Genomic DNA, 21,686 nt, shown 5'->3' with positions numbered 1-21,686 from the left:
GTCTATTATTCGTTTTCCAAACTCAAAATCTAAAACCCCTGATTTATCAAGGTAGGGGGATGTAATGAAGAGTTTTAGTTTGTTACACTCTGACAACTTTTCTAGGCCTTCATTTCCTCATCAGGTATATGAGGGGGTTGGACGAGAAGGCATCTCAGATCTATTTCTGGCTCTAAAATGCTTCTTAAGTGGGATAAAAGCTCTAGCTTTTATCAGCTCTAGCAAGGCAACCCCACCCCTTTGTGGATGCTCTTACGATATGATAGAGAAAATACAAGAACTGCAACCAGCCATCTTGGAAATTGTTTGGAGAGATTGTGAACCAGCATCTTAGATGCTAATGTGCTTAGAAATGACTGCAGAGTTTTGGGGGACAATATTGCCTTTGTTCTCCCCTATCTTCCAACATAATGTTAAAGTTTAACACAGTAATTATTTTCAAACTTCCAGGCCATGACTCTTATGTAGAAGAATCTGAATGTGCTAAGGTGGCCCTAAGCAGACTTTGCAAAGGTATAAGATTTAGGGAGAATGAAACAGACAGGAAAAATGTACTGTCGTCTTCTTTACAGAGTTGTTTTGAATGAGGGTTTAGAATGATGGTGGCTCAGGAGGAAAATATGGTTCCCAAATTTGGTTACCAGATTAATATATGTATTTAGGATATAATATATTAATACCTGAGGTCTCTAGATACCTGTGGGTATCTGTTAACTGGATTACTGTCATAATATTTGTGTAGAAAGCTATAAAGCCCTAATTACCTGCTATCTGAACTACAGGTAACCTTTTAAGGTAATAAAATTTGAATTTTGGAATGGTCTGGTGGCTATTGGTACAGGTAGCTCTTTCATATAAATTAAGGTGCTGTCATGTTGTCCTCTCAGATGGTTCTTCCAGCATTAGGAGCTGAGAGGACAACACAGACCCTTGAATGGTAGGGCCTGGGTCACATCACACCCAAGTTTATGTTGCTTTGTGTTTAGGAAGTTTTGGTCCTAGAGTGCTCATACCCTGCATTGCTGGGTAGCGTCTCTGAGTGGTAGGGATGGGTTGTAGTACAGGTAGTGGTTTTTTAGCAGGTTTAATAATAACTGTCACCCTAATACAGATGACATCCCAATGTACATGTCTATCTCTGACTTTCTTGAGCTCTAGTCCGACTCATCAAACTCCTGGACCTTTCCTCCAGGATGCCTTACCTACCCCTCAGACCCAACATATCTAAAACCCAACAGCTTTTTTTCCAAACAGATTTCCTTTCTTCACGTAGCTAATTTTGTTAATAGCCCCTTACCCAGTCCATGTACTCCACGTCATTTTGATTCCTGTTCACCATCACCAAGCATAACCCAGCACCAACACCTTGTCCATCCTTTCTATCCCAGCTGCTACCTCCACAGCTCAGGCCCTAGGAGCTCACACTGATGCTATTGGCTCAGCCTCCTGACTAGTCTCTGCTTCAGCCCTGCCCTCGCTCCAAGCAAATGCACGTGCCCCTCTGGCTCCAAGCAAATGCACGTGCCCCTCTGTGCTAATCTTGCCAAAGCGGTGCTTACTAGCCCAGTCTCAGCTCAGGTGTTTTCAATGTCTCCCATTGCCTGTCTAGTAAAACCCATGTGCCTTTTTCTTGGCATTATAAAGGTTCTCCATGATTGGTATCAGCCATCTTCACTTACTTCCCCGCTATGTAAATGGAATGCTCAGCTTGTTCCCAATAAACCCTTACCCTAAAGGGCATTTCCTTTACCTTAGCCTGTCTAAAGGTACTCCAAAGTTCATGGCCCAGTTAAAGGCCAGTCTGTACAGAAGCAGACTTATCTTGTCTGGAAACAAGGGGTCTTCCGTGTGACTGTCAGTGACCCTCTACAGGGCTCACACACCAAACCTGGTTTTGGAGTGTAGCTAATTGTGAACCTGCTTTAGGATTTCTCCCAGAAGGAAGAGGCTGCCGCTTCTTTTACAGCTTCCCATCTCCCAAGAACCTAGTACTATAGACCCCATTATTTATTTGCTGAGTGAATGCTTGACTTTGTCAAGGCAGAAGTCAGAATACCAGAACAGTTTTCTGACACACTGAAATTTCTTTTCAGAAAGAATTCATTGATTGTATTGATAATTTTTCTCTCTCAATAATTAGTGCCTTAGGTCTAGGTGCTTGGATGGGACCTTTTGCTACTATCTGGCCTCTGAGTTACTTTCTGACAGTTGCCTGGAGCACAACAATTTTTTAAAAGGCCAAGGGTGATGGTCCTCTACATTACAGTGTCTGCCTGTCTGGAAACACAGATCGAGGCTGAAGGTGGTGCTTAGACTGGTGCTGGCCAATAGCAACTTCTATTTCTATTATCATCTGTAGCCGTATGTACTTGTTTGAACTAAGGTCTCTTTAGATTTTGTTTGAAAGTCACACTTGCTCTGGGTAAGAGTTAATGTGCTTGATAGAACTTGCTAGTTGTGCATATGCAGTCTTGGGCAGGGCTGGTTGCTTGGCCTGACTGTTTTTCCCTATAGAAGTCATTGCTTCTGTCGTGGTGGCCTCCTCTACACAACTCTCCTTTCCTTCTGATTCTGGAACCTCTTCCTCCCCTTGCCCCTTTAGATCTGAGCATGGTTATAACTCTGCTGCTATGAGCTACAGGTTCTAGTACTATCCCCTGTGGTTCCAAACCACTGCCAAGAGTCTTTTTATAAATAAACCCACCTCCTATCGCCCAGTTTTGAGTGCCGTCTGTTTCCTGCTAAGATCCTGAATGAGACCATGTATACGTATATGGACCATGTTTTTCAAAGCTTTTTGTTTTTTTTGGAGAGGCTTTCCTTACATCTCTATTCCTTGTGAAAATAAGGAGAGTTTCAAGATGACAGTCAACAGAAAACTAGATGAAATGACCACAAAGTTATTTTGAAAACATATTCTGAATTACATTTTTCCCCCCATTTTGACATGGATTTCAGAGAGTCTGGAGCCATTCAAAGTTTGATAGCGTTGTTTTTCTCTCTGTTTTCACTGAGAAGGATGGTGAAAGGTGCTGTAGTCTGAGTGTCTTGTGTTCCTCTTTCTCACATCTCTATGAATCCAAGCCACAAGCTAGACTTACCAGAGCCACAGATGGTTGAGCATTCAAGTCCTCCCAGAAAGCACAGTTTGTCTTACGAGTTCCTGAGGCCAGCACTGCATTGGCCTATGGTCAGCCTGCCCCTTATGGAGTCTGCAAAAGGAGGAAGTGGTCAGATGGCCATGTGCTGAAAGGTATCCTGGGCCTGAACAGGAAACGTGCTCAGAGGAAAGTTACGGTAACTTCACCAGCTCTGTGGTCAGGAAGGAGGTGTTCTGTGCCAGGGAAACCAGTGTCACCTTCACAATGTGTTCACAAACATCACAGGGCAAGATGGTTGAAAAGAGAAAGCTTCATTTTCTTTGGTTCCTGCCTAACATGCTAAACTCTGTTCAGTCAGAATTTTAAAAAGGAAGCAACGTGATTAGGATCTTTACAACCTGATTGTTAAACTGCAGAAGAAACTCTGATCATGGTGTGCAGAGATGGAACCCAACAAAGTTCTTAAGAGGTCAATGGACATTGACAACAAGGTCAAGAGGTCAAAGCACAATGACGTTGCTAAAGAAACATGTACTCTATCTTTTTTAGGGCTTCCTTAACTTTAGTTAAGGAATGCGGCCTTCAGTCTTGAGTGCTGCGTATTCCACTCTCTGGTTCACCAGCCTCTGTGTGCCATTTGATTTCTCTATGGTGCTATGATAAGGAAAAGGAAAGATGGAATATCCTAAATTAATCAGGACAAATAAATGTAATTCACAAAGGCCCTGAAGTTAAGGGTTTGCCCAATGAGGTTTAGATTGAAAGTGATTTTACGTATTGACTAATGTTTGTGTTCAAACTCTTTTGGACATGTGGGCAAGCTGAAATGGAATTGTTGCAATGGTGTAATTATTGCGTGTGGATCTGAAATAATTTATAAGAGGCACTTCATGGGACCATATTGTCTGTAGGCTTTATCTAGGATCCATCTATGACCTTCAGGAAGTCTCTGCAATTGTAAGCAAAATTTTTTGTGTAGAGGCAAAGCAAGTTTGGTAACAGACTTTTTCTAAATATGAAAAAGTCAAGATTGACATGAAATCAAGTCAAACTTGCTGAATGTACAAAATTGGTTTTCTATTCATTCATGATTTAAAATATTACTCCTAGAATCATAAATAAATAATATCTTAGATCTTCCACAATTTCTGTGACCTTGTTTAGAAAGCCATTTACTTCTTTGGTTTTCAGTTGCCTCTTGTTTAAAATAAGGGATTGGCTGAGATCATCTCCAACTTCCCATCCAGCTGAGCACTTTTTGCGGGATGGTATTCCAGCAAAACGGGGTAGAAAATGAAATTTATCTTGGTCCTGTCCTCTTCCCACTCCATTTACTCCCCTGCTCAATGATATTCTCCTCCTAAGTCTCACTTCTGTGCCATCCAACTATCAAGTCCAACTTTGAGAAGGTCTAGAAACAATCACCAAAATTGATGGAAATTTTGATGCAACCTGGCAGAGGGAAAAGAACACTAGATTAGAAGTCATGAGGCTTGAGCCAAGTCCTAAGGGTCATGTACTTGTCCTGTAACCTTGAGCAAGAATTAGACCTTTTTGACCTCAGTTTCCTCATCTATAAAATGGGCATAAAGATGACTGTCCTGCTTATTTATTTCACAGGTTAATGTAGAGTTTATATGAGATAAAATAGGAGAAAGCACTTTGTAGCCCTATGAATATAGACCATAGTTACTAATTTGTCAATGTATTTCCCACATTGCATTTTAGGCTTCACCTTATTTTGAAATCAAAGCATTAACTGAGCTGGTGGGGAGTGTCCTTTTAGGGTCAGGGCTCCTTCTCTGGTGTTTGGAGCCACACCTTAGAGATGGTTATCCACTCCACCTGTGCAGAGAGTTGTTTATTATTATAGTAGTTGACCTATTTACCATAGGCAAAAAGGGAAAGTTTTGTTTTGTTTTGTTTTTGGTAACCAAGCTCCCTTCCCCCCTTTCTCATGGAAGCACAAGCAACTTTCAATTTTCCAGAAGTCAACTATATCACAAAATTCACAGATTATCTGTGGGAAATCTTTCAGCTCTCACTGCCTTGCTCATAGGTAGCAGATAAGTACCTTCTCACCTCCAATCTTAACTCTTCATGTTGCCTGTTGTCAAGGAGGAGTTGTGAGGGAAAGAGGTTTGAGGTTACTGCTTCCTGTCTCCACACCTTTAGCTAGTTTAGCTGCTAGGAAAGGCTTTGAAAAGCAAAGCACTAAATTCATCATCAAAACAACTTGCCAATTCAATTAGAGCCATGTCAGTCAAGCCAATCTTTTGACACCAGAAGCGAATACAACTGATAGATTGACAATGTCTCTCTTTTAACCTGGTAGGTTTGACCTAGGCAGACCTTGCCTAACTACTCACAAGAGGGAAAACTGAATATTTACAGGGAAAGGGGTAGGTCTGCTAAGAAAAAAATTAACATGAGAAGGATGCGTCCCACTCCTAGCACTAACTGGAAAGCAAAAAGGAATCAAACAGAAGCTAGTATGGGGAAGCTAAATATTTCTCTTATTTCTTCTTCTGAGTCTAGATATGTCCTTAAATTTTACAATATGTCCTTAAGTCATTTAAGTACTGTAGATTCCCTGAAACTCAGAGAACCAAAATACGTATCAAAGCCAAATGTCATTTGGTGTTCTGGTTATTTGTTGCTTTGACTGATCCATGTTATTACTTTACTCTCGCAGAGTAAGGGGTATGCATTTTCACACTTGCTCCATTTTTAAGAAAAAATGAGAGCACTCAGAATTACTGTTTCTATGGGAAGTCATAATGATCACAAATATTCAATATCACTTAGAGCAATTGATTATCTTTTCCCACCACCCAGAGTGAATTTCCTTCCCTTAGTGTCTCTCCAAAGCAGATGTGGATTTTGAAGTCCTATGAGATGGCTTCTCACTTAGGTTTCTCTGAATGACTGACATGAATCAAGGTGGAAGCAAGTACTATAAGGAGATACATGTTAAAAAACAAGAGGTTCTATCAGTCAAACTTGAATTCAAGTTGAACCCTCAGCTAGGAGGCTGTTGTCACACACTAGCACATATTGAAAGAACTATTGATACTTCAAGCATAGTACCTAATTTTAAAATGATCTGTGCTGACATAGAAGAGGGAGGAAAGTAAACCTTGACAGATAAATTGGACATCTCTTTTCCCTCAAATGACCATGTAACCAATATATTTCAAGCTCTTTCCCAACAAAATATTAGTACATAGGGTCACACAGGAAGTGACTTTTCCTTGCCTTGCTCAACTGTTGGAGAGGCCATCAACCAGGGCAATATTGAACAGGTAACAGCCAGCCTAGATCCTAGGACCTCAGATGACTCTTCCCTAAGAAGTTTCTCACTTTGTAGTGCCGAGGGAGAATGGGCTCAGGAGAAATGTGATCCGTTTTAACAATGCTGAGGTTTGAATTTGGAGGCCCCATCATGAACAGAAGGGAAATCTATTTTCCAGTTATCTCATTATATCATGCTCTGTGAAGGGAAGCAGAGGAAGACCACTGCTTCTCCCTCTTCTGAAAAACAGCAAACACTGACTAAGATCCAGGGCGTCAACTATGTGCCCAGGAACCTTTGAGGTTATTTCCTTTTTCTCTGCAATGATCCCCTAGGCTGGAAGAATGTCTTCTTCACAGCCCAGATGTCCAAAGTTCACCTCAGTTTCTGAGCTGTCTGCTCCGGTCACGTAATGAATGAAGAAAAGACATAGGCAAAAGGAAAACAGTGTTACTTACTGGTTGGTCTGTGTGGCCTGAGGACAGCATTTTTAACTCCCTTACTCATCACATCTAAACCCATGCTGAGTTCTGCCAACTTCAGTCTGGAAATATTTCTTGAGTTCATCCACCTCTTTCTAACCATAGTTCAGACCCTTATCACCTCTTGCCTAGACTACTACAATTGCATCCTAACTGGTCTCCACGTTTTCACTCTTGTTCTCTTCAAATTCACCTTCCACCTTTGTGCTAAAGGGATCTGTATAAAATGAAAAGTTGTACGTATGACTCTTCTGTTTAAAATCCTTCAAAAGGTCCTCATTACCTGCAGGAGAGAGTCCAACCTATGAACTATGCTTACCTTGCCAGTCCTGTCTTTTACAACTCAGGTCCAGCAAATTCAGGTAGGTGCAATTCCCAACACCTGCCATACTCTTTCTTCCCTTCTCATCTGCTCTGCCTAGACCATTCTTTTTTTTCTCTTTGTCTTTATCTTCCCCACAGTCGCCTACCTCACCCCTACCCCAACACACATTCTCCTACCTCCCCCGCACCCCCTAACACAAAGACTCATCTTAGCTAGGATAACTTTTACTTCATAAAAGCCTGTTGAATCAATGTGTGCATAATCCTTATAAGACTCAGGTCAGCAGTCACCTCCTCCAGAAATCCTTAGTTGGTTCCCCAGTTGCCCTCACAAACACGTGCAGATCACTCTGCCACTCTTTTTAAAGTTGCTGTCTGTTTTTGTATCTTTCTTCTCCCACCAGATTGTGAGCTGCCCAAGGATAGTCACTGAGCCCTGCTTACCTTTGGGAAATCAATTTCTCTCTCCCAGTGCCTCTTGGGACGGTGTCTCACCCTGAGTTATGCAAGAGGCACTAAGCAAACTACTGGAGTGTAGATGCTTGAGCTACTCTGGCCCCCCTCCCTGTCCAGCTTGCTGTGGCTGCTGGGAGAAGGAGGCCACACTGAGCAACCGTCCAGGATTTCTCTTCAGCCTTACTCAGTTTCCTTGCCCATGCTTCCCCTCCCCGCTTTTAAAAAATCCCTGCGAAGGAGTCCTATTCTCATCTTTTTTCTTACATCAGCTCTCAAAGGAAGATCAGGAAGAATTTGAATGCCCATTAGAACAGAATTCAAGTAATTAATAACAGAAACACACTTCTTGGAGTCCTCAATAGGCAGAAACACAGATACCTAAGCTGAAAAGGAACGCAGATGTTGGCATTTCTTGCTGGGGTTGGCTCTTCCAATCAGAACCGGCCCAGTGATTCTTGCTCAGTAAGCACAGAAAAAGGCCAAGCAAGATACAACAAAACAGAAAATGAGTTGGATTTTCCTATCAAGACAGGCTGAACTTTTTGAGTCTTTACGTATTTACTTTTCAGTGCTTTTAGAGAGTATTTGTTATAATGAATAATAAATGAAGCTAAAGTTGTTGTTGAGACAGATTTTGAATGAGGACTTAATGAGATGCTAGGCAGAGCTAGCTGCTGCTAAGCATGGTACAGTCTGATCACCATCTTTCACTTATTATTTAATGAGACGCTATTGTTTGCACAGCATCATGCAAAGAAGCATAACCCCTTGTCCTTGCTCAAAAGGGACTTGGGAACTAGGGGTGTAGAGGAAATACACACAAATCAAAAGTTAAACAAATGGAAGCCTATGAAGCAAGAGGTGTTCAAAATGTAGAACAGAGAGTAATCATTTTGAGACCTGAGAAGGGAGAGACATTGTAGGCCGTGGAGTCGGTGAACAAAGTACAGAGAGATGAGTACTCACAGTGTGGCCCTAAATGATCTGGCTAATGGGGAGGGTTTTGGTTCGAGGAAATGAGATTGGAAATGCTAGTGGAAGCCTATGAATTGAGGATTAAAAGTGAGTTTCAACTGTTAAGCCACTGCTTCGCAAACTTGACTGCAAATTAGAATCTCTGAGAAACTTTAAAAATATTGACGTCTGGGTCCTACACCCAAAGATTCTGATTTAATTGGCCTGGGAATCAAGGGTTTTTAAAGTTTCCAGATGACTTTAATATGCTGTCAGCTTGAGAGCTCTGTTAGGCTATAGTGGTTTTCAACCCTGACTGAATATTAGAATCAACCAGGGGAATTGTTAAACCAATGCTAAACGCGACATATAAAATAGGAGAAAATATTTGCAAATCACATATCTTGATAAGGAACTTGTATCACAAATATGTAAAGAACTCTGATAACTCAACACTAACAAGACAACCCAGGTAAGTGGGCAAATGATCTAAATAGACATTTCTCTAAAAAGGGTATACAAATAGCTAATAAGTACATGAAAAAAATGCTCAAATCATTAGGGAAATGCAAATCAAACCACAATGAGATACCACTTCATAACTCTAGGATGGCTATAATAAAAAAAATGGACAACAACAAGTGTTGGCAAGGATGTGGAGAAATTGGAACCCTTATACGCTGCTGGTGGGGCTGTAAAATGGTGCAGTTGTTTTAGGAAGCAGTTTGGCAGTTCCTTAACAAGTTAAATACAAAGTTACCATAATAACCCAGCAATGCCACTCCAGGTGTACACCCAAGAGAATTGAGAACATTCGTCCACACAAAAACTTGTACATGAATATTCATAGCAGCATTATTCACAATAGCCAACAAGTGAAAGCAACTAATGAATGAAGAAACAAAATGTGGTATATCCATACAATGGGATAGTATTTGGCCGTGAAAAGGAATGAAGTTCTGATACATTTACAACATAGATGAACCTTGACAACATTCTGCTAAGTGAAAGAAGCTAGATACAAAAGGCAACAAAAAACTAAAAATAGAACTACCATACGACCCAGCAATCCCACTACTGGGCATATACACTGAGAAAACCATAATTCAAAAAGAGTCATGTACCACAATGTTCATCGCAGCTCTATTTACAATAGCCAGGACATGGAAGCAGCCTAAGTGTCCACTGACAGATGAATGGATAAAGAAGATGTGGCACATATATACAATGGAATATTACTCAGCCGTAAAAAGAAATGAAATTGAGTTATTTGTAGTGAGGTGGGTGGACCTAGAGTCTGTCATACAGAGTGAAGTAAGTTAGAAAGAGAAAAACAAATACTGTATGCTAACGCATATATATGGAATCTAAAAAAAAAAAAAAGGTCATGAAGAACCTAGGGGCAGGACGGGAATAAAGACGCAGACCTACTAGAGAAAGGACTTGAGGACATGGGGAGGGGTAAGGGTAAGCTGGGACAAAGTGAGAGAGTGGCATGTACATATATACACTACCAAATGTAAAACCGATAGCTAGTGGGAAGAAGCCACATAGCACAGGGAGATCAGCTTGGTGCTTTGTGACCACCTAGAAGGTTGGGATAGGAAGGGTGGGAGGGAGGGAGACGCAAGAGGGAGGGGATATGGGGATATATGTATATGTATAGCTGATTCACTTTGTTATAAAGCAGAAACTAGCACACCATTGTAAAGCAATTATACTCCAATGAAGATGTTAAAAAAAAAAAGGCAACATATTGATGATCCCATTTATATGAAATGTCCAGAATAGGCAAATCCACAGAGGTAGAAAATAGATTCGTGATTGCCAGGGGCTGGAAAAAAGAAGGAATGGGGAGGGGGCTGCTAATGGGGAGGGGATTTCTTTTGGCGGGTAATGAAATATTCTGGAATCAGAGAGTGTTGATCCATTCACAGCTTTGTGAATGTAATAAAAAGCCGCTAAACTTTTTTTTTGTGGCCTCTCCCGTTGCGGAGCGCAGGCTCAGCGGCCATGGCTCACGGGCCCAGCTGCTCCGCGGCATGTGAGATCTTCCCGGACCCGGGCACGAACCCGTGTCCCCTGCATCGGCAGGCAGACTCTCAACCACTGCGCCACCAGGGAAGCCCAAGCCACTGAACTTTTAAAGTTTACTTTAAAAGGGTGAACTTTAAAAAAAGGGTGAGCTTTATGGTACATGAATTATATCTTAATAAGTTGTTATAAAAAAATGAAAAGAATGGATCCCTCTCTCCACCAGCATAGACCAGTTAAATCAGAATTTTTGGGAATGGGACCCAGGCACAGGTTCTTGATGTACAGCTAGCATTGAGAACTATGTAAAAGATGAAAAGCTATTAGTGATTTAGTTCTATGCAGCTCCGTTTTCTCCAAAGCAAAAACAAAATACTTGAGTACATGGATTCAAATCCAAATTAAATTGTAAATTTCATTTTAATAGATGATTTGACCCTTTAGTATGGGTATGGGGGATATTGCTTCAAATAACCCTTAAAAAAAATGTGAACAGGCAGACAATTGTTAGTATACCTAAAAACAATAGCAAAAATGTTTTTTGTTTGTATTGAATTTTTAATCAAAGACACAAAGTGACTTATTGTTTTAAAGAAATTTTGGAGAGTGTTGGTTGCAAAGTCGATTCTCAGTGCTTGAGTGGCCCATTGCTCAGGTGGTTGTAGTTTACTTGGGTTTCAGTCCTTGCTTTGCTCACCATCTGCTCAGTGATATTAGACAGATCATCCAATGTTTCTAGGCCTCACACAGTCACTACAAGAAAAGGGAATATATTGTCATGTGCTAGGGAATGGGGTATAGTGGGGAAAAAACAGGATAGAATAGATATGTTCTCTTCCATCATGCAGATTTCAGGTTCTTTGCTTTAAAAGTGAAGAGATTGAACTAGGTTGTCTCCAGATTTTTTGATCGTTTACTAGGATAGCATAAAGGTAGAAGATGGGCTAGAGAAAGAACTCTTGTGGGCCTCTTGGGCCTCTTCCATCTTCTGTGATTTAAAGAAACAAATATGCAAACTTCCTGACAAGGCTGTTTTCAGAATTTGCTATGGAGGATAAATTAAATTCTTTGGATTACATTTTTCTTACCTCTTTATCCTACTCTTGGAACAGCCAATAAAAAAAGTCAAAATGTTTCAAAACATTTAAATTCCTTCACAAAAGGCTGAATCACAACTTAAAATACAAATCTATTTGTTTATGTCAGGTGTTAAAAGCCATTTCCAAGAAAAACACTCAATTAGAAAATTAATTGAGCATGATTAACATGTTAGGAACCTCAGCACAGATTCAAAAATTCCAAATGCATAGCTGTGATGTTCAATGCCAACAGAAGGCCACGTTCTGCCTTCCAAGTGAAAACATGCTCCACTGTTCCATTCAAAGGAGGATGAAAATAATATCAAAATGTAAACTCTAAAAAAAAAAAAAAAAAAAAAAAAGTAAACTCTCAGGATAACTATCTTCCAAAGAGCTCCTGCGTCTTCATCTGCCAAGAGAAATCCTTTGCTGGAGATCTGTTTATTTTGTTAACTAATATATCTTGACTTCAGAAAAAAAGTCCTTATATTCTTGTTCTAAGCAAATGATTTTTTCCCCATCCAGAAAACAAGATTTTGGTGAATCAGTCGCCCATGCTTGTGGTAAACAACAATGAGGTCAACCTCAGCTGCAAGTATACCTACAACCTCTTCTCGAAGGAGTTCCGGGCATCCCTTTATAAGGGAGTAGATAGTGCTGTGGAGGTCTGTGCTGTGAATGGAAATCACTCCAAGTCACTTCAGTCTACAAACAAGGAATTCAACTGCACTGTGAACTTGGGCAACGAAACAGTGACATTCTACCTCCAGGATTTATACGTTAACCAAACGGATATTTATTTCTGCAAAATCGAGGTTCTGTATCCTCCTCCTTACATAGACAATGAGAAGAGTAATGGGACCATTATCCATGTGAAAGGTAACGCACGGCTCGACCAGTGTCCACTCTCAAGTAGTGGTTTTCAACTGCAGTCTTGAAAACTAGGTCATGATCAGTGGTGGGGTTGGCTAACTCCCAAAGAGGACTGACCAACGAGGAAGTCTACAACTCTTAAGCCAGTGATATTTTGCATATTTTGATTCCTCTCACATTCTCCTCTAGGAAGAAGGAAGGAAATGTACCCAAGTGCCATCCCCATATCATTTAATCTAATCTATTCTATTTTTCAGAGAAACATCTTTGTCCAGCTCCCCGGTCTCCTGAGTCCTCTAAGCCATTTTGGGCACTTGTGGTGGTAAACGGAGTCCTAGCTTTCTATAGCTTGCTAGCAACAGTGGCTCTTTCTAACTGCTGGGTAAGAGAAACAACATTGTTTTCATGTAACTTTTCTACTGCATATGCAGTTGGACATATTCAAGAATTTTGCCTATGTGGCTTATTTTCTGTTGAACATGTGATTATTTTCTTTTTCCCTGCTAGGTTTCAGTAGATTCTCTTTTAGCCTATCCAACTTTATCTGAGATAAAAATCAGATGTGAGTTTATGTTCAGAAGACACTGATTAGGTGGCCAAGCAGAGTAAGAAGCTAAACAGGTAAATAAATGTGGGAGATAAATTAGGGTAGAAAATTACCTTTCTTCTCCCCACGTTGCAATGTCATTATGACATATAAAATAGCTCTAATATATACATATGTATAAAAATCTAAGCGACTTGGGAATCTAAGAAACTGAAGCCAATGAATAACTTTGGTTCGGGGTCAAAAATCATGAGAAATTTGTCTACTGAAATTATGCATTCAAACCTAGCAAGGAAACTAGGTCTGTTTATCTGAGTCATATTTTTATCTCCTCTGAAGCAGTTGAATTTTGTGAGGCCAAGTATGGTGCTGTCATTATGAAACTATAACGGGAGTTAGACTTTTCTGAGCTCTTACCACTGAATTGGAGTTTACGAACTTTTGCAAATGTTCATGCAATAAACTTGGTGTGTTTTCCTCTACCTTCTTCAACGTTGAAGTTTTGGCCTAGATTTGAATGCGTATTGATAACCATATCTACTGCGAGGCAGGGACCTCCTTATTTTCTCTCCTTTCTCTTACTCAGGAACTTCCAGTTCTTATGTACACAGTGTGGCACTGATTCCATATTGTCTTTGACTTTTTTTCTAGAAGTTAGATTCATGTATGAATCATTTCCTCAACAGGATATGTATGCTTCTCAAGGATAGAGGACGATTTCTCTTGACATTCACCATCCATCTGGTATTAAGTACATTTAGCTTAGTGCTTAAAGAATGCTTATGAACTGATGAGTTGATAACCCCCATAGAAGCCAAACTAAGGACTTAAATGAGTATGCCTGAAGTATCATACTTGTCTTTAAGGCATATTCCATACATCTAACTAATTCATACATGGATCAGTGATTTCTGGAAGCCATGCCATGTTGAAACCATCCTATTTACTATAGCCTTGGTGCTGGGCAGGGTCGGGGTGGAGGAGGAAGGAAGCCCTGGGTTCACAGTCATGCCAAGGATAGATTCAGCCTGGGATCCTTTTAAACTCTTGTCAGCCTATTGCCAAAGTTTGCCTCTCCCTTGTTCCCCAAATGCTACTCCCATTTTGGGAGACTAGGGGGCAGATGGATGCTTGTCAGGCTTCCTGTTGCCTAATCTGTACCTCCAACAAAATCTGTAACCACCAAAGTGGCTGCTTGTTCCTGAAAATTCTTTATATCAGATCATGAGAATTTGCCTATCTTGCCTTCTTCAAGTTGCCCAACCCTGATGGGGGCTTTTTATGTAGTGAAATATTGCCTAAGTTCTTCCTCTGATGTCAGTTGAGTCTGGATCTTGGTGTCTTCATCCTAGTTACCTTTCATCTTTGAACCTCTGTGGAGTTTGCCAATAACATTAGAATTTAGGCTCCGGATGCGCAGGCTCAGCGGCCATGGCTCACGGGCCCAGTTGCTCCGCGGCATGTGGGATCTTCCTGGACTGGGGCATGAACCCGCGTCCCCTGCATCGGCAGGCAGACTCTCAACCACTACGCCACCAGGGAAGCCCTCAGGTCTTGTTTTTATCTTGATCCCCTTGGAATATCAACTTCTTAATCTAAAAGCCAGGAGCAGTGCCTTTTGGGGTACATTTCCAGGACAGGTGCTCCCCTGTAGTATGCTGACCTAAGTCAATGTACTTTACCAGCTTTGTAAGAAGTAGTTTTGGAAAACTGTTTTAACTTTCAGTGGCCAGAAGGGTACTGCTCGCCATTTAAAACTTATTGTCAATATACACTAGAATATCAGTTACTATAAGCAGGGACTAATTTGCTAAGTGACTCGAGTTACCCAAAGGGACAAGAGTAGCTTCTATTTTCAATGAGTTAAAAAAGTTTACTTTTAAATTGGAAACATCATAAATGCAATATGTTTTTCTTTGGCAGCACTACTAATTCCTAGTGAGGTTCATCTTCCTTTGTCTTGAGAAAACTTATTTTGGTCTTATTCTGTCTCACGAGCTCCCTGAAAATTGGGAAGTCCCAGTGCTTGGCATACCTTATCTTCTTCTGTGGCCTCTTGTGGTTAATTAGGTTACCCAATAAGAAGTACCCTTTATCTGCATCTCAAACATAGGTCTTTGTACTCTCTGACCAAATGGGTGTGAAATAAATATATATGTGTATTTCATAGAATAACAGAGCATTTTTACCCAGGGCTCATCTTTTCTGGATACTGTTTAAGCAACTTGCTGAGATAGGCAGCCAGGTCATCAGGGATCCATCCCTAGAGTTTAGCCATTTCCAGGGTACTTTTCTGGGATCCTATTTTTGGCTGGTCTGCATTGTGCCTTGGTGTAAGATGCTGTTTTCTGGAACTTCCTGAGGGTCTGTGATGTACTGCCGTAGGCAGTTCTAGGCTGAGTGGGTTTCTGGGAACAGCTGCAGATTCTATCTCAGTTCTTGACCTGTAGATGACATTTGAATAAAGAGAGAGCTCCCCTCTGCCAGGCAGCCACAGACCAGCACCTGTCACTCTCACTCAATCCTCAGTTCACTCCGTTGAGATGGTAAACCCATCCTCCTTCTTAGTCTAAAGGAGCCTTTAAAAAACACAGTTTTCTCCACTATAAATCACACTGTGGGCAATGTAGATAGTGTGTGTACAGGTAGTATCTGCCTTTAAATTCAGTGGGTTCTTGAAGACCATGTCCTTTAAATGAATTGCCCTGTGTATGCCTGTGTCTTTCTGCTGCTTCCGAGAAACAAGTTGGTAAGGATGGGAGTAGAAGGAAGAGAAAGGGAGGAGTGGTCCTGAAATCACACATCTTTAGCAGACAGTGAATGTTGAAGGGCTAAATGACTTAGTCACAGAGACATGTAAGGTGAGTACTCTGCACACGTATATGCATATGCTAGATGAACATGGACACTGTGGGTTCTGTATACTGTTCCCAGCATGTCTCATTTCCATCCCACTGTTGTGTTTACAGTTAGGGTGAAAATGACTAAATCTGCTATCTGATAACAGCATGAGGGTAAGCATGGGAGCGGATTGCAACAGATCTTTCATAAGTTTGGTGCAACCCAGAGAACCTCAGAGCCAAGGCATCTTCATTATGGGGGCCCCTCTAACTAGCTATAGTTTAATTTGAGTGTCCAGAAGCAAAGTCTGTCTCTTAGGAGTCTGGCAAGGGAAGTCGTCAGAGTTAGAATAGGTACTCTAATGCCTCCCAGGATATCAGCAGCAGCCTTCCACATTTATGTGGGGGGCAGACAATTCCTTGCCTTACTCCTGCCCTGACATAACCCTGTGCCCAAGAGGACTCTAGTCCTTTATTTATAGAAAGGATGTAGAACCAAGATGTTTGAAGGGCAACTTCCCTCACCCCCTTGGTTTCCATAGCTACCTCTCCCTGAATGCATCCCCCAATTATGTCTGTTTAATGATGTCCTCTTCTTACTTTCAGCTAGATAACCTCATCCATCATCTCAAATCCCAAATGACCGAAGCTGAATTGATAGTCTCTTTCAAATCCACTTTTCCTATCATCTTGCCTTATACTTATGGATGGACCATCAACCTCCTGCTCACCCAGGCTCAAATCATCAGTCATCTTTGAGTATGAGCAAGAAGGAGGACTCAGGCAGTCTAAGAATATTCATTCTCACTTGGTGATATAGCTTGTATCCATTGCTTCATTTTCATTCCTTTCTTTTTCATGATCAGACTCTTCAGATCAGGATTTCCCGGTCTTGGCACTACTGACATTTGAGCTGGATAATACTTTGTTGTCAGGGGCTGCCCTGTGCATTGTAGGATGTTTAGCAGCATCTCTGGCCTCTGCCCACTAGATGCCAGTAGCATTCATCCCAGTGTGAATCTGAAGACATCCCAAAATGTCTTCAGATGTTGTAAAATGTCCTCTGGGACAGAGGATAAGGGAGTTGGAGGTGTCAAGGATGAGGCTTAGGAGGTCTGGTATGGGCAACTGTGTGTATGGTAGTGTCACCCACTGGGACGAGAAACACTGGAAAAGACCAGGTTTTAGGGGAAGATCTTGAGTTTCTTTTTGGACATGTTGAGTTTCAAGTACCTTTGAGGTCTAGTCCAGAGATATAAATTTGGGTGACTAGGTGGCAATTGAAACTGTGAATGTGGACGAGGTTGCCTAGGGAGAGAGGATGGCATGAGTAGAGGAGAAGGCTTAGGACCAAACCATGAGGAACTCTAACGCTGAATGGCTAGTTAGAGAAGAAAGAGCTTGCAGAGGAGGCAAGGAGGGAGTGGCCCCAGAGCGGCAGGATGAGAACTGGGGTGGTAGCACCTCACGGAAGGCAAAGCAGAAGCATGTCAGAAGGGAACGGATAATCTAGAATGCTGCTGAGAGCTCAAAAGATGAGGCCTGAAGACATGTTAGTTTTATTTAGTGATATGGAGGTCCATTTTTTACCAACCTTTAACACTTACTCCTGCCCCTTTGATAAGGAAGGTGGGAAGGGCTCAGGTAGGAGTGCATGGAAATAAGGCCAGTCTTTGGCTTATTTATTCTGGTGCTCATGACATTCATGTCCAACATATCAATATTTACTTATGCATCAGGCAAGGCCTATGTGCCAAGAAATAGACTTTTTTTTTTCATTCTGGAGAATTCTGGATCCAGAAATCTGGATGGCTTTCTACTTTTAGGATTTTTATGGAACTTTTATCAAACATGTAAATTTTACCATCACACTGATCGAGAAAATATGTTCCTAACCTTCAGTCAAAACTTTGCTAAGATTTGTGGTGAGTATAACTCTAATTCTAGGGTTAGTATCACCCCTTATTCCTGGTAGAAATTCATCCAGAGGGAGCTGTGTCTCAGGGATGGAGATGAATGATGCTATCGTCTTTATTTATGGAAATATACATACATATAAAGGAATAGGACTGTAACTAGTTGTCTAGAACTGTAACATCCAATTAATTTGGACTCCACTGCTATGAAATTGTGACTATTCCAGACTCTGGAGGGCTGAAGGTCCTCTTTGGTTAATCGTGAAAAAAAATGGCTTCTTGAGCAAATGACTAATACAAGAAGATTGCATTGGGGATGCTTAACCTTTTCAAAGGAGGAAGGGCCTTCAAGAATATTCACATATCAGAGTTGGATATGTTAATTAGATATGCTTTTGGAATTCAGTTCAAATGGTTGCATTGAGAGTAACAGGAGTGCATTTCTCTAAAATACTTTCTTTGATTCAGATTTTTCAGGTTAATTTGGAAGAGTCCAAAGTAGTTGGGTTTGATTGGTCATTATGCAAGTCCAAGGTGCTCAATGAATTCTGGTTTGTTCAGCTTCCTTTGACTGTGTTCTGAAGAGTTGCCCCCAAATCTTAGCACTCCTCCCAGGTATCTCCCTCTGTGTCCCTGGCCCCCTTCACAGTGACATTTCTCTTTTCTGCAGATGAAGAGTAAGAGAAACAGGATGCTTCAGAGCGACTACATGAACATGACACCTCGCAGGCCGGGGCCCACCCGAAAGCACTACCAGCCCTATGCGCCAGCACGGGACTTTGCAGCCTACCGTTCCTGACACGGACGCCTATCCAGATGCAAGCCGGCTGGCCCCTCTTCACCTGCTCAACACCATTGCTCTGGATAGGAAAGGACTGCCTCGTCTTCAGCCAGCCACCTTGGCCTCCTGTTAGGCCACCAATGCTAATTTTTCTTGAACAAATAGGCCGAATAACATCATTTTGAGACTCTGAAATGAAGTTAAAGAATATTACTGTGGCAGACTCGTGTAGTGCCATGGCCCAAATTCAAACTCACCATGTATTTATTGACTTGATTGAGAGGTTAGGGTAGAAAACTGAAAGTGAGCGGATTCTGTTAGCCCTGACATCTACTTACAGTTCCACTCCTTTCTAACTCACCTGCATATTGCGGTCAAGTGAAGTGTGATATCGAAAGACTTTTTAGGTGGAGAAGAAAAGGTTAGGACATCATTCCCTTTGATTAAATGGGGGTTTTGGGTGGAGATAAGTTGGAATGGGGGAGGGAGACATAAACATTTAAAAAACCCTTAAAACACTGTCTCTCACTCATGAAATGAGTCACTTAGTTCCTATTTAATGCTGTTTTATTTTAGTTTGTAAAGATGTAGACATTCTTTTTGATGAATTCTGGTCCTATTAGTCATTTTGACCAATGGAATCCCTTCAGAGCAATGGGAGGTAAACCAACTTGCTTTCCTTACTCCCTGTGATGGGAATTCAAGGTAATCTTCACAATATGATTTCAAAAGAATAAAGTAGTCCTCCCACACCAAGGAAGAATGTGTCAGGAAATAAGGTCACTTGATGTCAAAATTATTTGAATACTATGAAGGGTTATTTGTTTAGCAGCTCATTTCAGTCGAATCATACAGGGGCCTTTTCTGTTCCATGTATTTTAGGTTTGCTCAGTTAGTTTCTTTATTGTCTGCATGGAGATCTACAGCGGGATGCTGAGAGTGCATCTCCTGGAGAAGTGATGATACTGTGAAAAAGGGATGTTAGCATCCATTAGAGTATGAGGGATGGGTCTCGAGAAACTTCTGAAGGGAACAACACAATTCTTGCCACATGCCGCAGGGGTGGCTGGCATCTGGTAGGAGTTTTCTAGAAGACAGAAGGCAGAAGGAGAAATGGTGAGAGCTTCTTTCTGGGACTTTCTGTGCTTTAGGGCTCAGAGCTCCAGAACTCTGTGGTTCAGTTGCCTGTTTACCCTGGAGGTCCATCGACATGGAAAAGTGTTTGATGCTTTTGAGATAGCATCAAAGTTCTCAAGAGACCAGGCAAGGCCAGACCCTGGAAACACCATGAATATTTTTCTGGCTCCAGTTTGGGTCAACTGGAGTATGTCTGGGGACCTTGAAGAATGGTTTTACTGCTGCCCTTATAATTTGTTCAGTGCTTTGATTCATTCAGATGTTGGAGAAGTCTAGGTTTTAGAGGCAGATAGGCCTGGCTCAAGTACTATTGCTAGTTGGCCTCAGGCGAGTCACTGCCTTTCTAAGACTCTGATTCTTCAACTATAAAATGAAGATAGTGATCACAAATGTCTGTTCCTATACTATCGTTTCCATGAGGGCATGTCTCAAGTTTGTCTTTTTTTTTTCTGCTTGGCCCTGGCACATAGTACCATGACTGACATATGTTAGCTATTATTATTATTGTCATATAGATAAACTATGTATAAAAATTAAACTGGGCAATGACCTGAGAAGGAAGAGACTATTATAACACAAATTTAAATTCACTACCCAGGGATGAGGTGCTACAAAATTTGAAAGCCTCTAAACTCCCTCCCATTTCCTGTTTCAAAATATTTTAGCTTGCAATAAGATGTACAGCATTCTGCCTCTCACTTTTATGTATATAAAGAGGTCTTCTCTAATTTTTTTTTTTTGTAACATGGGGAGGGGTAGAAATCTTATAATTCCATTCAGAGGATATTGTACTTTGGTTGATTTTTAAATGGGCTTCCATTCCATGAATTAAATTATTTCAAAGAAGGTCGAACTTAGCAGTCCTTGGGTGATGAAAACTGTTGAATTTATACTGACACATGTGCCAAATCGCCAGCCTCTTGGCATGCAGAGTTCCTTAATCCAAGTTATCAGATTGAATTTGAAAAGGACAGAGCTGGAGAATTTTTAGAAAGGGCAATGACAAAAAATAAATTAGAAAATGGAAAGATTTGCTCTTTGGTAATAAATGGTTTTATTTTCTGATGGGAAAAATAGGTTTACTGAAGATGAATCATACTTTAGATTTTTCTTACTCACTCTGAACAGAACCAAAGTAGAAATGTTAACAGGGAAGTCCGTTTTCACTATTACTGTGAACCAAGAAATGGTTTAAGAACAGTGGTTGAAGCAATGCTGGTACAGTTTCAGATATGGCAATTATGAAGAAAACAATGCCATTTGCTGCTATTATTGTAAGAGTCTTATAATTAATAGTGGTTCTATAATTTTTGATTGTGAGCTCACTTATTTGGGGATGAGCATACCAATTTAAAGAGACCAAGTGGGCTTCTCTGGTGGCGCAGTGGTTGAGAGTCCGCCTGCCGATGCAGGGGACGCAGGTTCGTGCCCTGGTCCGGGAGGATCCCACATGCCGCTGAGCGGCTGGGCCCGTGAGCCATGGCTGCTGGGCCTGCGCGTCCGGAGCCTGTGCTCCGCAACGGGAGAGGCCACAATGGTGAGAGGCCCGCATACTGCAAACGAACAAACAAACAAACAAAAATAAATAAATAAAGAGACGAAGTATACATTATGTTCTGTGTTCAGTGATAAAATTGCTGAACTACCATGTGCCTGTTTTAAATCTGTGCTTTAATACTGTTTTTCAGAGCAGGTATGCTTCACTTTTGGTGATGAATCTGGAGAAAACCTGTTATTTAAAAAAGGTATGAGATAAACCCTTTTTATAAATCTCTAGTTTAGCCTTGAAAAAAAAATCCAGACTTTTAAATATTAGTTTCATTTCAAAGCAAAGTACACTTCTGGTTTGTTTGCTTGGCTTTAGTCA

At 41.1% G+C, this 21,686-nt stretch overlaps 1 protein-coding gene across 1 annotated transcript in view; it reads left to right on the top strand.

Annotated features, from left to right (window-relative positions):
• The window catches only part of CD28 (CD28 molecule), a 29,025-nt gene extending 8,360 nt beyond the window's left edge, over positions 1-20,665 (top strand). The window contains exons 2-4 of the mRNA XM_004315093.3: positions 12,251-12,604; positions 12,856-12,980; positions 18,572-20,665. Coding sequence (XP_004315141.2) covers positions 12,251-12,604; positions 12,856-12,980; positions 18,572-18,700 — 608 coding nt within the window. The 3' untranslated portion in view covers positions 18,701-20,665. The remainder of the gene's footprint in view (positions 1-12,250; positions 12,605-12,855; positions 12,981-18,571) is intronic.
• The last annotated feature ends 1,021 nt before the right edge of the window (positions 20,666-21,686 follow it).

This window comes from Tursiops truncatus, chromosome 7 (genome assembly GCF_011762595.2).
Source record: "Tursiops truncatus isolate mTurTru1 chromosome 7, mTurTru1.mat.Y, whole genome shotgun sequence".
NCBI classification, from domain to species: Eukaryota; Metazoa; Chordata; class Mammalia; order Artiodactyla; family Delphinidae; genus Tursiops; species Tursiops truncatus.
This window is presented reverse-complemented; position numbering and strand designations above follow the sequence as displayed.